Consider the following 18,168-nt stretch of genomic DNA (forward strand, 5'->3'; position numbering starts at 1 on the left):
GGGATTGCTCGGAGAGGGTAATTTCTCTCAAAGAATTTTTGTCAATACTTCTCTTCACTAGATTCGCCAGCGTGGCAATATTTATTGTACTCGGAATTTTGTCATTGCTACTTAATAATAAAAACCCTCAATTGTTGCACCGGTTATCCCAAGTTGGATTTTTCCAAAGACTTTTGTCTAAAAATAACTGTCATATTTTACGTGTGTCAGTATTTTCTTAGTTTCCAATTATCTTCCGCAGTATTTTTATTTATGAAGATTGTAGTGTGATTAATTCGTTGTTGTCGTAGCAATAAACTAATAAATTAATTAACAGTTAAAAGAATTAATTCCAATTTCTGCAATAAAATTTCAGTGGTGAAATTTTCATAATGAACATATCACACATGGCAAATAAACTATAATATAATATTAAAACATAATAAAATAAATAAATAAACACCTTCTCAAATAAAAGGCACAGAGCAGACTCCCTTCAATCATATTTACTGGGTCGCCAATTGTAATTCAACATTCATTTCTTATTCAACATACATTAATATATATTGACTTTTTATCAAGTTAAAGTTTAAAAGCTTCTGTCAAATTAACTTACAATCGATAATCAATCATGTATATTTACAAATATTTTTCTTATACAAAGACTAGCAAATCACATTTATTGACCTGCTTGTAGTTACCTAACAGCTCAAAGTATACCAAAGTTAATCTTAATGGACGGTAATCATCATTATACTTGCCCTCATGTAATTTCAAGGATAAAAACTATAAAATTCTTTAACAGAACTCCTAATGGATGATAGTGATCTGATTTCCTTGTTAATATAAAGTCTAGAAGCATGATCCTGACCCAAAAGAAGATTACAACACTCTGCATTCACTTCATTAAACTTCTCAATCTTGAGCATCATGGCTCTGAATACGTTTTAAAATATGAGATGACTGTTCAAAAGTTATTTTCCTGTTCTTACAAACTTTTTGTTGTTTCCAATAGGATAATACAAAATTTGGGAAACAAAATCTGCAACATAATGTAATACAACGTTAAAGTTACATTCTTCCAGATGCTCTAGACCAAACGATTGGAATAAACTCAGATGTAACCAGTGACATGCAACCGACATCAAATCAAAATTAGGATTAATTAGCAAATTTCTTTACCGAATAGTTCTTGCAACCACGAACCCTTATGAAAAAGGCATGGAGAAAATTGAGAAGTTTTAGAAAAGAAAATTTTGATGATAGATATTCAAACCACCTTTCATCACTTTTGAACAGAGAACTGTATGTTATTCAATTACTCAGGTCATCACAGGCTGATCTGAATATTTTTCATAGTATTACCAACAATAAATACACAATCAATATGTCAAATGACCATTTATTTTTTTCAAGAACCTTCATTTTCCACTTAATAATTTTATACGCCAGTTCTGAGACTTTCATGTACGCTAGTTAGATTGACAAGAAGTAAAGTTCTGTAATTCCCTTACAAAACATTCATGTACACGACCACAATAGCTGGCTTAATTGGATTAACATGGTTAGGAGCTTGTTGTAAGTACTTTTTACAATAGCAAAAGCCTAACGTGACGCTACAGGTATTAATGAATACATCAACAAGGATATGTGCAATTTTCAGAATCAATTCCAGCGCTTGGCATTCTTTGACACTCTCGTCTTTGCTTGACTCTTCTGAAAAGACGTTGCCTTTTGCTTCTTCCTAAGTTCCTTCTCTGCCTGCGAATTAGATAACCAAATAAAACAGTCAATGAAAATAAATACCTTAGAACATTGACAGGAATTTCAGAGGATTGGACAATTTACTTATTTTAACTCATTTACTCAACAAATAAATCTTGCGGCACATTTTCAGCAGATCTCATCGAGGAAAAACAATTTTCAAATCATGTTATCTTAAGTAAAGGGGTCAGCTGATTGAAAGAGGATCAGAAAAATTGCAAACTCTCCCTCTCGAGATGCTTTGTGGCTTAGTCCTTTCAGGATTGGACCTAATTGTCTGTGGCCCTGCTCTGATGGAAAGAAGCGGGTCTTGTAGACAACTAGGTGATCTGACATCATATAGCAGGGAGATTTGGCAAACCAGGAGAATCACAAGCCTTGCATTACTAAGGAAAAAGAGATCAGGATAACCTTTCAAGAAGGCGCCATGAAGCTCATGAAGCTCAATTTGTGAGAATTATCAGCTTTCAGAGGTCCAACTTTCAAATTACATAAATTCAAAAAAGCAAGAAGCTATTTGGGTATAAATGAAATATTACAGAAGCAACAACAGTTTAGTTAATATTTTAAGTGCAAAAGTATATATACCTTAGACATCTTCGATTTGGCTTTCACCTTTGGAGCTTTCCCCTCAAGTTCTTCTTCACGCTCTAATTCTCTCTTTCTCGCTTCAAGGTTCTTTTCAAGGTAATACTGAAACATTCCAATTTGGGTATATCTCAATTCATATCCCTCAATACAAAAGGGAAAAATAAAATATTGCCAACATGCTGTATATGTAAATTAGTATTTTTGACAAATTTGTAAGTATATGAAGCTTCCCTAATTTAAAGGAACAATCATGTGCAATAGGATATATGAACAAAAAGATAACATTACAAATAAATATCACCATATACAGTATTGCAAAGAGGGGTAGGGGGGGATATAAAAAAACACTTCGAAACTGTATCCCTTACAAGCCACAATTAGTTAGCATTGTTAATATTGATCTTTATGTAGATCACACCATAGGTGAACAAAAGTCCAATTTTCTTTCCTATTGTAATCATTTCTCGTTCTTACATTTCAGAAAGTACCAGCACATTTTTCTCACCAAGTTGTATTTAGTATTGTGGTTAATTTCACCTGATCAAAAAAATTATATTGTGCCCAATCACGCAATTACTTTAATCACTTTATGAGATTTATATGGGATAGTAAGTCAGTCATGAGGTCATCATCACAAAGTCTTTGGGCGAATGATTGCTTCTCCAACCATCATGTGTGCATTACCTCTATGTGTATAAAAGAGCCTCCTCTTCTAAGTTGCATTGAAATAGAAACAAGAACGGATACAAATACAGGGTTTGAAATGGATATGGAAAATTTTCAAAAAATCTTGATACAATAAGGCAAGGAAACAGCACACACACACACATATAATAAAATCAGAATTTCATATTACCATTCATCTTTTAGAGTCTAGATTCTATATCTAATAATACATAATCATCATCATGAATTCAACTGTCAACATTAAAAAATCACCATCATCAATTCTGTTCATTGTTCAAAAGTATAAAGCATCATCATAAATTACATTTGTATATCATCAAATATGTCTTCATCCATGTAACTAAGATCTACGTCCTCTCAAGAAATGGGAGCACCGTTGCCATGTCCATTTGAAGATCCAACTAATGGTGTCTCCTCATCAAACAAAGTCATATGAAACATGGCATTCAACGTCATATCCAAGTCAGGCAATTCTAGTTCCACATCCCATAGTTTGGTGGGCCCGAATTTGTATTCGTCACACTTGTGTGACAGAAGGCAAAGGTTCAAATGAACATACACAAGTTCTTCAGCCTCTTTGGAGCCCAATCTATTTCGCTTCACCGAATGGATGAAGCCATATGTACTCCAGCTTTTTTCTGTTGAAGAAGAACTAGCAACCTGTGACAAAGATCCCATGGCCAATTTTGGGATATGTGGAAGGTCCCCACCATAGTACTTCTACCAAACTCTGAACGTATCCGAATCCCAATTTCAAGATCTACAAATAACTTTCTAAAAGCTTGTTTAAATCCTTGTGAGACTTCTGGGTCTTTGTTTGGTGCGGTATTTTTGGATCACTTAGCAACTCTGCAGAACAATATTTTGGATTCATTGCATAGGCCAAAAGGTGCAATGGGGTGGTCATTTTGTTCCACCTTTTGGTCAGCATATCTTTTACTCTTTGTAAATGACTTCATTTGGGTCCTTCTCCTTGGCATTTATAACCACCCTCATCTTCTCTATCATGGAGTCAATGTCCTCATACACCTCTCCCAAATTAGACATATTTGTGTCAAACATGTGGAGCAAATCCACAATTGGCTTAGTAAATGCTCAAGATATTCCACCCTATCCCACCTATTGATCCAGATTTAAACAAGAACACAACAAATTACAGAAATAACCATAAACACAGAGATGCAGTGAAAATAATACTTCATTTCATTAATGTAAAATACTGAAATATGCTTACAAACAGCAATGGAAATAAACCAGCTAGGGCGACGGTAGCTTATCTTTGAAAAGAGATGTGGCAGCTACATGCCTCTGAACTGTGTTACAATGAGACTCGAAGGCCTATTTATTGTTGAGAAACAATGGAAAACCCTAAACATCCAAAAACCTAACCCTAGAAGATGAAACACCAAACTGTGGGCCTTGTTTGGGTAAATTAATACATCAACTTCCCAAGGTCGTAACTTTGGCATTCGATCTCCGTTTGACGCGTACAATAGCTCGTTAGAAAGCTCTATCCGAGGACTATAACTTTGGGAAGAGCAACATCAGTTGATAACCCATGTTGCTCCCAGTTTTCCCAAAAAACGTCGTTTAGGGCCTCAAAATGGCTCCGGAAGTCCAGGATCCGAAAAACTGCTAAAAATAATAAATTGTGCTACAATTACGGAAACTGAAAAACTGAAAAAGACAATTGTGGGAGTCCAAGTGGGATAGGGGGTCGCCACCAACATCCACCTGGATCATTCCTCCCCCCTTAGGAAGCAATGGTCCCCATTGTGTTGAGTTCCTCCATCTGCTGAACTTGGTCCCTAGTGAGCTATTCTGCAATCTTGGATGTGTCCAGTAATTGTGGGAAGCATGGTAGAGAGCGGTACACATTGAACACTTAGTGCAGGCAAAGGAATGGAGGAATGTTGTGCTCCAAAGCATTATTTCCCACAGCCTTGGTAATGGTATAAGGACCTTGTCAGCGTGGTCGGAGCTTCTGATGGGCTCTTGTAATGCGTTCTTTCTGCAGATGCAACCAAACTTTGTTGCCCACCTGAAGCTTGTGTGGTACCCCTGTGGGTGAGGAGAAGTTGTTCCTGTGTTCTTTCATGACCATATCCCTTACTTTGGGAGCGAACTAGACAGAAAAAGAATTTCCTAGTTTGGGAGACGATCTTGTTGCGTTTCTTAGTAGTGATCGAAGAGGTGGTGGTAGGTGGGGCTACCTCTAGTATCCTGTATAATGAATTACCCAAAGAAATAATGATAGTGCGTGGCCTTGACTCATACACAGCATGTCGCCTCCACAAATATGGCTAGCCTTATAACACATCACAAACATCCAGAGGTGCAACATCATACAATACCTCGTCTATGAAGGGCTTGATGCTGTAGGGAAGGTGGAACTGCTGCGGGTGTGGTGTAGTTGGTAGGCCCAACCGCTTCACGACCTCTGCTGAAATGAGGTTCTTTTGGCTCCCACTGTCAACAATGAATTGTAGCGGTGAACCCTTCACCCACATTTGTGAATGGAAAAGACGCTCCCCCTCCTCTGGGTCTTCGGGCTCATTCTTCTGGATCTTAGTGGTGGCAACAGTGACGATGGGCTCCGCATCAATAATTGCTTCCCTTTGCCAATCCCCTTGTTGGGTTCTGACTCAAGGTCGAAACATGCATCTGATTCTGAAGCCTTCAACTCGGCCACCAGCGACTGTTGGTCCGACACTCACTTGTGTTGTGAGTGGAGCTCTTGTGGAACTCACACCATTTTCTTGTGTCCTTCGACTTCGTGGTGTTGTTCTTTTCTTGCGGCTTCGACGGGTTGTCTTGGGTCACCCCGCCTTGGCTTTGTCCTTTGGTCTTTGGATTCGCAGATCCAAGGTCTCGCTTCTTCTGTTTGAACTTTTGCTTGATTTTGACAGCGTATCGGTATGCCGTGTTGAGCGAGGATATGTTCAGGAACTCCATCTCTTCTTGGATGTATCTGTGTAGGCAGTCGCAGTATTTGAGTACCAGATGTAGCTTAGAATCTTTGATACCCAACTGTGTGCGAAGGGTATGAAAAATGTTTGTGAACTCCGACACATCTTGGTCCCTTCCTTGTCGCAGCGTGGTCCACTTTATGTATTTGTCCCCATAGCTTTTGACAGGGTAATACTGCTCCTTAATGGCATCCCAGAATGAACTCCAAGTGGGTGCGGCTGAAAATAGTGAGCCCATACTTTCATCCTTCTACTCGCAGTAGGTTTCCCACCAATCCTTGACGTGGGACGCTGCTTTGAAAAGAGCGAAAACAATCTTTCCCGACTCGAAAATTCATGAACAGAAAAATACCCATCTAGCAAATTTAACCATTTATCTACGGCATCTGCGCTTATTGACTCTCGAATATGGGGATTTCAAAATTAACTTGTACCTTAAAGGGCGTGGCATTTCCAGAGTAGCTGCTAGAAGCCGATATATCGCCTCTGGGTAGCCACTGAAGGATCTGGGCAAAGTTGTCCATCATTGCGTTCCTTTGTCGCTCGAGGACTTCTTCGAGCAAGATTTTAATAGGATCTCCTACCCCCTCATCTTTCTTTTCATCCGCCATGGGAGGCCGTCGGTATTTACGACGCTGGTCATGCAAAGGTTCGACCAATTCAAGCCCTAACTCCTTATATCCCGACCTCGTTGGGGACATGCAAAGAAAAACAAAGAAAAAGTAGACCGCTCTGATACCACTGATCCGGATTTAAACAAGAACACAACAAATTACAGAGATAACCATAAACACAGAGATGCAGTGGAAATAATACTTCATTTCATTAATGTAAAATACTGAAATATGCTTACAAACAGCAATGGAAATAAACCAGCTAGGGCGATGGTAGCTTATCTCTAAGAAGAGATGTGGCGGCTACATGCCTCTGAATTGTGTTACAGTGAGGCTCGAAGGCCTATTTATTGTTGAGAAACAATGGAAAACCTAAACATCCAAAAACCTAACCCTAGAAGATGAAACGCCAAACTGTGGGCCCCGTTTGGGTAAATTAGTACATCAACTTCCCAGGGTCGTAACTTTGGCATCTGATCTTCGTTTGACATGTACAATAGCTCGTTAGAAAGATCTATCCGAGGACTATAACTTTGGGAAGAGAAATATTAGACCAATGTTGCTCCCAGTTTTCTCAAAAAACGTCGTTTAGGGCCTCAAAACGGCTCTGAAAGTTCAAGGCCCAAAAAATTGCTAAAAATAGTAAATTGTGCTACAATTACGGAAACTGAAAAGCTGAAAGAGACAGTTGTGGGGTTCCAAGTGGGATAGGTGGGTGGCCACCAACATCCACCTGGATCACCTATTGACCATGTACATGTCCATTGTCAACAATTTCAAGAAGCAGAGTACACATCAATGGACAAAAAAAATTGAGTCATTGTCATCATTGTAATCCCAAATTCTGCAATTTTATTATAAAAATGATTATAGTATGACTATGAAACCATGTAACAACACCTAGGTAAGCCTTTGATTCTTTACAAAGGGTTTCACTCTAGGGATTTTTTCAACCTCCCTATTTTCCAGACAAATCCATTTTGCGGAAAGAAACTATCTCCCTAGGTTCAATGGCTTAACCTAGAAACAACAAAACAAACTACACTATCTTTCCCTAGAGATATTCGAAGTATAAGAAGAAAACCTACTTGATGTTCGCAAACTTTCTTCTTCTCTTCACTCGCTCACTCCAAATCCAACTTTAACTCGCAAAAGAAAAACTTGCAAATTAGCCAAGGCAAGCAAATAGATTGAGATATACAATACAATATACTCAAATAACTCTAAATAAGAGAACAAGGGACCTTATTCTACACATGTATAATCAAAGACATGATGTATGGGAAAAACAATGCCATTTGTATTAATGATAAAGAGATTACAACCCTTGTGTTGATTTGGGCTAGCATTGAATGTGCACTAGCCATGAAAATTGGTGGAGAAGCTAAAGCACATGAGATCTCCAAGACCCAGAAATGGTTTGGGCAGATTCTAACCGGTTTGAGAGATATTAAAATAATTAATATTTTTAATGGAGTTCGTAAGTCTAAACTTAGGAAAAATAAAATATTAATGGCCATAATATAAAACTGGGTTAGAATGTTCTAAAAGTCATGGATCAAACCAAATCTAATCTTAGCCATTGATTAGAGATTTAATCTCAGTCGTTGATGGACCAACGAGAAAAGTAAAAAAGGAGGCTTGAGGGTTAGTTGGAGAACACACCAGAGTGATCAGTCATTCTATTCTCTAGAGCGGGGTTTGCTAAGAAGGATAGAATCAGTGATCAGCAATGAAGGGCGGTGAATACATAGCAGAGAGGCAAAGTTGGTACCAGAGAGACAGCGCAGAGTCGGGAGAGGTTGACACAGAGGCAATTGGGTGCTACGCACAAGCAGTTAGGAGCTGCGTAGAGCCCAGAGAGGCCAACGTGTGTGATGCAGAGGGTCTAAGGGCTTACGCAAAGGCTCCAGAAGTTGACGCAGAGGCTTGCAGAGCTGACGCAGGGCCAACAGGCAGCGCTGGGAGGTTTTCGTGGGGAAGATTGGGTGTTGGTGAGCCGAGAAGGGTGACGCAGTCCCTATCAAAGTGACGCAAAGCAGTGGAAGTTGTAATTGTTGTTGTGGGATCATTCATCCGGTGATTAATCAACCGAAATATCTGTCTCCGAGGAGAGGTACTACTTCTAAGGGCATTCTCTGTTGGGTGAGCCATTTCTGGCACCCTAGTTGTCTTCTAAAAACTGCATAATAATAAAACCCTCTAAATAGTTGCATTGGTTTTCCCGCATTGGGTTTTTCCAGGGACATTGGTCCAAAACTAACAGCGTCACTTGTGTGCTTGTTTCCTTTCAGTTGATGATTTGTAGATGTTGATATTGTACTTGTGTTTGGCAAATAACTTGTTAAGTAATTAAACAAGTAGGAAGAAATAAACCAGATAGTACAGGAAGAATTTCTAACGGGTTAAACTTAGAAATTCCAACATGGTATCAGAGGGTGGTTGCAGATCACAGGATAACTGAAGGCATCAGCTAGCAGAGTAGTAGCAGCAAATTCAGTTGTCCCAAGTGATAGAGTTGATCTGTGCAGAAGGCGACAGAGGAAGGAGTGACGCAGAGAGACTGTGTCATCATTCTCGGCCTGAGAAAGGCAGCACAAAGGCTAAGGGAGGTAGAATAGGCTAACGCAGATGGCTAGGGGAGCTGATTTTCCAGTGTCGAGATTGCGCAGAACCAAGTGGCTCAATCCTTTAGTTGCTGGGGTATAAGAGGTTGTGGGTAATTTGCGGAGCGAAGCTGGTGGGCCACTGTGGTCAAAACAGTACCTAACAGAGCAAGACCAAGGAGGATGGATTTCCAGAAGGGAAATCAAGACTCAGAGGGAGTCGAACTGAGAACTTCCAGACGGGAAGTTGAGAGACTCAGTAGGAATCGAACAGAGGACTTCCAGGAGGGAAGTTAAGAGACTCGGAGGAGTCAACAAAAGAGCAGCATAATGGTCGTGAATGGACTCAGAGATCAGGATAGGTTGGACGGAGCATCCAACTTTGTGGTCTGGAAGGCCAAGATCTTGTCCATTCTGAACAGATAACGCATCAAGGACTTCGCCTTAAAAACAATAGTGATCCCAGTTGACCCAGCTAAAAATGAGAAGTATGAGGAGGCAACGGGCAAGGCGAAGTGCATCATCCTTGATGGGGTCAAAGATCATGTGGTGTCGCATATTGCCGAAAAGGACACGGCAAATGAGATGTGGGATGCCCTGAAGAAATTGTACCAGCATACTTCCATGCAGAGGAAGATGTTACTTGAAAATCAATTGTGGTCATACAGATGCAGAAGGGAGAGCAGATAGATGTCTTCCTTAGTCGATTGAAGGAGATCTGTGACCAGCTAACTTCACACCTATTGAAGGGCACCACCGGATAGGAATAGATGGATGAGGAACCGCATTCAACGGCATGGAGAGGATGGAGTAGTCCAGAGCATACTGGGCAGGAGACCTTAGGAACTGTGGGCTGGCTCTTCGTCAAAAAGAGATCAGACGGGTGACCAAGGCAAGGAATAGCGACAAAGGGGTCAGAATCAAGGAGGACGAAGAGGATGCATGTAATATCCCTTATCAGGAATATTCCTCAAACACAAGCAAACTCCAATCAGAGATGGACTGGGAGGGCATTTACCAGATATGTCGCCTCTGAAAAGAGGACGAGATCTGGAGGCTACCTGGCCCTTTCCAGACTCTGTCTAAGAGTATAGGAGAAAACACACAAGTGGTATAGTAGCTGGGAAGCTCAAAGAGATAAAAATAACAATGGTGCAACAAATAATAATATAACCATAAGCAGATACTCAAGAAATGCGGAGAGAAATGCTAAGCCATTTTATTATACTGAGTAATAGAATGAGTACAGGAGGTGATCAGAAAGATGGCACCTCGACTTGCACAAGGCAAGTGAAGAAATACACTCAGAATAGCAAAGGAATGGCCTCTCTCTACACTGCGTCCAAGCTGCCGGAGAACCGCCGTGCTGCAACTGCTGCTAAAAATCAAATGAGGATTTGGGGTTGTTCCCCTCCTCATCAAATGTTGAAACTCTGGAATTGGACTCCACTCAAGAAACCCAGAAAAACCCAGAAAGATTTTTTGAAATAGCCGACCCACGAAAATCGCCCCCTTGAGGACCCACGCAATCCCTCAGAGCTCTATGCTGCTACTGAAATAAACTCACCACAACTCTGCCTGAAACTCAGCAAAAACCCTCCAATATGCAAGGGTTGATCCCTTGCTCAACCTCCCAACACAAATCCCCCTGCAAAACCTCAATCCAGAACTCCCGCCAGAAAGAACTGCGTCATCCCTCTCAAGACTGTGCAGTCACCGAAGATGCTCAATCCTCCTGCAAAAATGTTGATGAAACTACAACAAAAATACTGATGGAAATACCTTGCCCGAGCAGGCACTCGAAGTCCCCCGGGGCTAAGGGTGAGATCTCCGAATGGAGACACTCAATGCACTAAACAGTGCTGCAAACTAGCAAAACAGCCAACATGCTCTAATCGAAGTGACTAGCTCAAATGCTCATAATCGAATGCCAAAATGAGGAGCCTCCTCTCTCCTTTATAGCATTGGCCTCTCTTAATCCCAACGCTCACCTCCTCCAATGTAGCTTTCCTCTTACCACGTGTTTCTCACCATCTGCGTAGTCACTCCATGTGTCTACGTGGTTCTTTGGCCCCACTTGGCTCACCTTTTGAGTTACAACGTTGTGCTACTATGGAGTGTCTTTATTCATGAAGTGAGTATGTCCCCCTCTCCTCACCTTTTTATTTATAAACAGCTATACAAAGCAAAATTGAACAAAATCGAATATTCCAATTAGCCATGGCTAATTAGGAATATTACAGTCTCCCCCGGCAAAATGTTGCTTGTCCTCAAGCAACTGAAGTGATGGATGCTACAAGATCTTCTCATTCTCCCAAGTGGCATCCTCATCCGGTAAATTCTTCCACCTCACCAAGAATTCCCGGACTGTCCTACTCCGCAGCCGCCTCTCCCTGGTATCAATAATAGCCTCTGGCTGTAACACCAAATGCCCCTCATCATCCGTGGGTGGTAGCTCATCTGTCACTGTCACATGCTACCCCAATGCCTTCTTCAGGCATGATACATGAAAAATGTTATGAATCTTGCTGCCTTGGGGCAGCTCCAACTCATATGCAACCTGTCCAATCCTACGTATCACCCTGTATGGCCCATAAAAGCGGGGCTTGAGCTTCTCAGCCCCCTTCTGCTTCAGTGACGACTATCGGTATGGCTGTAATCGTAGGTAGACCAGGTCCCCTACCTCAAACTGTCTCTCCACCCGACCCCTGTTAGCATACAGCTTCTGCTGGTTCTGCGCTGTAGCCATATTATCCTTGAGAGCTCGGAGAATATCCTGACTCTCTTGGATCCAAATCTTGGCTCTCGGAGCCTTGCTAGCACCAAACATCACGTCAGCAAAAGATAAAGGATGATATCCATACAAAGCATAGAATGATGACATATCGATGGACATGTGATGTGTAGTGTTGTAGCAGTACTCCCCCAGATGCAGCCACTTCAGCCATGCCCTCTACTGCCCACTGACATAGTTACGCAAGTAGCCCTCCAGCCACTTGTTAACTATTTCTGTCTGCCCGTCCGTCTGTGGGTGATAACTGGTACTCGGTGTCAACTCTGTCCCCACCAACTGGAAAAGCTCCTGCCAAAACCCGCCCATGAAACGGTTGTCCCTGTCACTGATGATGGTCTTAGGAAGACCATGTAGTCTGAAGACATCTCTGAAGAACAGCTCGGCCACCTGTGCTACTGTGTAGTGTGCGGATATGGCGAAAAAATGTGCGTACTTTGTCAGTCGATCAACGACGACAAAGATACAATCCTTGCCCTGCACCATGGGCAACCCTGTGATGAAGTCCATCGAAATACTCTCCCATTTCCCCTCCGGAATGGGAAGAGGCTGCAATAATCCTGCGGGATGGCTCATCTCCCCCTTGTTCCTCTGGCAAACATCGCACTCTCGGACATGTTGGAGTACGTCCTCCTTGAGGCCCTCCATGAAACCTCTCTCTAATGGCCCTGTAGGTTTTGGTAAACCCCTGATGACCCGCCAATGGTGAATCATGTGATGCCTGAAGTATCTTCTTCTTGAGCTGAGACCCCTCAGTCAAGAAGATCCGGTCCCTGTAGTAGATGATCTCATCGACCACCCTGTACCTGTCATCCGCCACCTGCCCATCAGGACCTCACATGCAAATCTATCCTTGGAGTACTCTACTAAGAGTCGAGCCCTCCAGTATGCGTCCAAGCTCATATGGGACAACATGGCTGGCCTACGTGAAAGGGCATCTGCTACCACGTTGTTCTTACCCTTGACATACTCGATGTCAAAGTCATATGCTTGGATCTTGCTGATCCACTTCTGCTGCCTCTGCTGTAACTGCTTCTACTCCAAAAAGAACTTGAGGTTGTTGTGATCAGTCCTCACCCTGAACCTGTTACCCACCAAATACTGCAGTACTTAGCCAATGCATGCAGGATGGTCAGCATCTCCTTGTCGTATATAGAATACAACCTCTCGTGCGGAAGGAGCTTCCGACTCTAGGGTGACCTCCCTGCATCAACACTGCGCCGATTCCCTCTCCCGACGCATCACACTCCAAAACAAATGGCTGCGTGAAATTCGACAACACAAGCACTGGGCAGCTGCTCATAACCTCATTGAGCTTGTCGAAGGCTCGCTGCGCTCTATCCGACCAACTGAATGCCCCCTTCCTCGTCAAATCTGTCATGGGTGCAACAAGCTGTGAGAAACCCTTAACGAACTTCTGGTAGTAAGTACAAATGCCAATGAATCCTCGAAGTTCCGTCACGTTTCTCGGCTCCGGCCAATCTCTGATGGCCCTCATGGACCCTCACTCCGTCCACTCCTATGATGTGTCCCAAGTATAACATCTCCATCAACCCGAACTCACATTTGGAGAGCTTGGCATAGAACTGTTGCTCCTCCAAGATGCGCAATACTGTCTCAATGTGCTGGAGATGCTCCTCCCAAGTCCTGCTGTAAATGAGGATATCATCAAAGAACACCAACACAAACTTCCTTAAGTGACTGCGGAAGATGTGATTCATGCAAGACTGGAATGTAGCTGGGGTGTTGGTTAGCCCGAAGGGCATCACCAAAAACTCAAAGTGCCCATAGTGACACCTGAAGGCGGTCTTGGGAATGTCCTGCTCCCTCACGTGACTCTAATGGTACCCAGATCTCAATCAATCTTTGAGAAGAACCGTGATCCTCTCAACTCATCCATCAACTCATCGATCCTGGGTATGGGGTATCTGTTCTTTAGGGTCTTCTTGTTCAGAGCCCTGTAGTCAATGCACATCCTCAAGGTGTCGTCCTTCTTCTTCACCAACACCACGGAAGAAGCAAAAGGACTCGTGCTCGACCGAATGTGCCCAAGAGCTAGCAACTCCTGAATGGCCCGCTCAATCTCATCTCGATAGGCCTTGGGATGCCTATAGGGGGTAGTAATCACTGCCTGTATGCCCTGCTCAAGCTCAATAGTGTGCTCAAACCCCCAGTTCGGTGGTTGTTTCGGTGGAATCTCCCCAAATACTATGGCATACCGGTCAAGGATGGACTATATCTCTGGGTGCACTGTCTGCCCTGTAGTCCCTGTCTCTAATGCACGCAGCTCTACTGCCCACTCTATGTCTCCCTTCCGGAAGACTGCCTCTATCCGATGAGCCGAAACAGTCTGAGGCGAATATGTATGCTATCCCCGTATCTTCTCATGCCTTCCTGTCTTCTCATCATCCCACTCCATCTCTAGGGTCTTCCAATTTGTCGTGACCTTCCCTAGAGTGATGAGCCACTGAACACCCAGTATCATGTTGGTGTCCGGAATATCGACCACGAAAAAGTGGTCAGTCAATGTGTAAGTGCCCATCGTCACGGATAACTCTGGTACATAACGTGCACACACCATGGTCTGATCTCCTGGGACCAAAACTGAAAACCCATCGAAGCTCTCTGTCTGTATACCTCTCCGCTCAACCATCTGTGCATCGATGAAGTTGTGGGTTGCCCCACTGTCAACCAAAACTGATACTCGCTGGCCACGTACTGTCCCCCGTACGCGCAGCGTCAAATACTTGGGAACTCCTCACAATGCTGCAAGGGCTCCTCTGGTAGGTGCAAAAGCTGCACCACCCGCTGCTGGTGGTGGAGGTGGCAAACGATCCTGCGCAGCATGACTACCTCCTGCCTCCACATCATCCTCCTCATCCTCTTCCCGCTACTCTCGGAGAAGACCTCAATAAAATGTGCTTTGCCAGCAGCACATCTATGTCTCGGTGCCCATGGCTCCTAACAGGTGAAGCACAACCGCTTCTTCTTCAACTCCCTCCTGGCATCATCATCAAGCTGCACTCGTCGTGGATTCCCCTTCGGAGGCAAAATCCTCACATCCTTCCCCTTAGGCTGAAAAGCCTGTCGCTAGGGGTAAGGTGTCCGAGTCTTGGGTAAGACATCCTATAAGTCCCGGGTCCTGCTAATAGCATCCTGAAGGGTGGTTGGTCTAGCGGATCTGACTAGACCCCGAAGTGGCTCTGCTAACCCCTCAACATACATGTAGATCCTCCGTGCCGTGGATAGATCTGGCACCATCACTGAAACCCTCAAGAAATCTGAAATGTAGGTCTCTGGGCTCCCAGTCTGTTTGAGCCTCGTCAGCTCCACAAAGTGTTGTTCCGGATCCCTCCGATCAAACCTCTCCATCAATCTCCTAGTGAACTCCGCATATATCGTCACTGCAGAGTGTCCGAGTGTAACCATCCCATGGAACCACCAATCCTGGGCCTCACCATCCAAATGTAATGTCGCCACCTTGATGGCCTCTGTCTCCGACATCTGGTTAAGCTGGAAGTAAATGTCCAGCTTCTCCACCTAAGACTTTGCCGAACTGTTTGATGAACCATAAAACGTAGGCAAGTGGAATCTACTAGCTGCACAGTGGCTGTCACCATCATGATAATGCCGGTACCCTCTGTGATGGTCGCGGGGTCTACTATCCCGCTGGAGCTTAAAAAAGTCTCTAAATGAGAGAGCCTCTCTGAACTCCTACCCATAGGCCTGGTATTCTGCAAAATAATCGCCGATATGACCAGGCTCTGCCTCCTACTGGGCTCCGGCCCCCGTGTCTGCTCCTAAGAAAGTGAGCATGGTAGAGCGTGTAGGGCATGTGAGGCCACCTGCTGAGTAGTATCATGCTACTCTAGCAAAAGGTGGGATGCACCCGATCCCTCACCAACCTGGAAAACCCGTGGGCTCTCACGCTGTCTAGCCTCTACTGCCGTGAATCTCTGTCCCATCACCTCAATCTGCCTCGACAGATCCTGCACTAATTTGAGGAGCATGTCCGCAAATCTCTTCCCGTCATCATCTGCCATCGGATTCTCCTGCTTTGCGTCCACCACAGGCTCCTCCTATCCTGCGTCCACTACTGGAACACAGTCTCCCTCTCCGTAGGTGTTTTCCAACCTACGCCCAGTGTCTCTGTACCTCCTACCTCTATAACAGATGTAGGGCTTTTCCCCTGGTGTCATAGATTGCTAACTGCACAGGCTGAGCCAGATCTATGCTCTGATACCACTGTAATATCGCTTATCAGGAATATTCCTCAAACACAAGTAAACTCCAACCAGAGATGGACTGGGAGGGCATTTACCAGATATGTCGCCTCTGAAAAGAGGACGAGATCTAGAGGCTACCTGGCCCTTTCCAGACTCTGTCTAAGAGTATAGGAGAAAACACACAAGTGGTATAGTAGCCGAGAAGCTCAAAGAGATAAAAATAACAATGGTGCAACATATAACAATATAACCATAAGCAGATACTCAAGAAATGCAGAGAGAAATGCTAAGCCATTTTATTATACTGAGTAATAGAATGAGTACAGGAGGTGATAAGAAAGATGGCACCTCCACTTGCACAAGGCAAGTGAAGAAATACACTTAGAATAGCAAAGGAATGGCCTCTCTCTGAACTGCGTCCAAGCTGCCAGAGAACTGCCTTGCTGCTGCTAGGAATCAAATGAGGATTTGGGGTTGTTCTCCTCCTCGGAAAATGTTGAAACTCTGGAATCAGACTCTACTCAAGAAACCCAGAAAAACCCAAAAAGATTTTCTGAAATAGCTAACCCCCGAAAATCGCCCCCTTGAGGACCCACGCAATCCCTCAGGGCTCTACGCTGCTACTGAAATAAACTCACCACAACTCTGCCTGAAACTCAGCAAAAACCCTCCAATATGCAAGGGTTGATCCCCTGCTCAACCTCCCAGCACAAATCCCCCTGCAAAACCTCAATCCAGAACTTCTGCCAGAAAGCACTGCATCATCCCTCTCCAGATTGCGTAGTCACCTAAGATGCTCAATCCTCCTGCCAAAATGTTGATGAAACTACAACAAAAATACTGATGGAAATACCTTGCCCGAGCAGGCACTCGAAGTCCCCCGGGGCTAAGGGTGAGATCTCCAAACGGAGACACTCAATGCACTAAACAGTGCTGCAGACTAGCTAAACAACCAGCGTGCTCTAAGTCGAAGTGACTAGCTCAAATGCTCATCATCGAATGCCAAAATGAGGAGCCTCCTCTCTCCTTTATAGCATTGGCCTCTCTCAATCCCAAGGCTCACCTCCTCCAACGTAGCTTTCCTCTTGCCACGTGTTTCTCACCATCTGCGCAGTCACTCCATGTGTCTACGTGGTTCTTTGGCCCCCCTTGGCTCACCTTTTGAGTTACAACGTTGTGCTACTAGGGAGTGTCTTTATTCATGAAGTGAGTATGTCCCCCTCTCCTCACCTTTTTATTTATAAACAGCTATACAAGGCAAAATTGAGCAAAATTGAATATTCCAATTAGCCATGGCCAATTAGGAATATTACAATGCAGCTCTAGCATCTGCGGGGAAGCAAGAGAAAAGAAAGAAGAAGGACCTCTCCATGGTCAAGTGCTTCCATTGTGGGGAGCTGGGTCATTTTGCGAACCAGTGTCCTGGGAAGAAGAGTATGGAAGAGGCTTCTGAGACCAAGGCAGCGCCAACGAGGGCAAAAAAAGAAGTCGAGGAGAATGACAATTGTGCCATGAGTGCTCATATGCCACTTGAGAAGAAGTGGGGAGACATCGAGCTGTAGTCAGACAGACTACAAGCGATGAGGGGCAGGATCCTTGAGGTACCCAACCTCTTGAATTGTACCTTGCTACAGGAGCCCTGAAGAGGAGTAGCAGGACTGACGGATGTCGGTAGAGACAGATGCAGATGGAGCGGCAGAGAGTGCTACAATGCAGAAGTCCCGGGACAACGCGAGGCTAGTAGGCTGCAACAGTGCGAGAGTCACGAGAGGGTTGCACAGTGCAGGATGGCACAGAGAAGTGTGCAACGGTGCAAGATGCAGCGAGTTGTTGCAGCAGCGCAGAGGTCAGTAGAGGGAGCACTTTTTAGCGGCAGAGGGAGCTTCAGCATCAGGAGTGTTTCTAGCCTGACAGGGATGTCAGAAGTTGGGTGGATCAGTG

At 44.0% G+C, this 18,168-nt stretch overlaps 1 protein-coding gene across 2 annotated transcripts in view; it reads right to left on the minus strand.

Moving 5' to 3' along the window:
* Positions 1–1,317: 1,317 nt before the first annotated feature.
* Positions 1,318–18,168, minus strand: part of LOC149163626 (ABC transporter F family member 5-like) — a 294,737-nt gene continuing 277,886 nt past the window's right edge. For both annotated transcript variants that reach the window (XM_089431790.1, XM_089431789.1), the window contains 2 exons: positions 2,332–2,436; positions 1,318–1,740 (listed from right to left, as the gene is read on the minus strand). In XM_089431790.1, the coding sequence (XP_089287916.1) occupies positions 1,645–1,740; positions 2,332–2,436 (201 nt within the window). In that variant the 3' untranslated portion in view covers positions 1,318–1,644. The remainder of the gene's footprint in view (positions 1,741–2,331; positions 2,437–18,168) is intronic.

The sequence above is a fragment of the Pinus tabuliformis genome, chromosome 5_1, assembly GCF_031772625.1.
Source record: "Pinus tabuliformis cultivar Carrire ecotype Pingquan chromosome 5_1, CPIR1, whole genome shotgun sequence".
NCBI lineage: Eukaryota > Viridiplantae > Streptophyta > Pinopsida > Pinales > Pinaceae > Pinus > Pinus tabuliformis.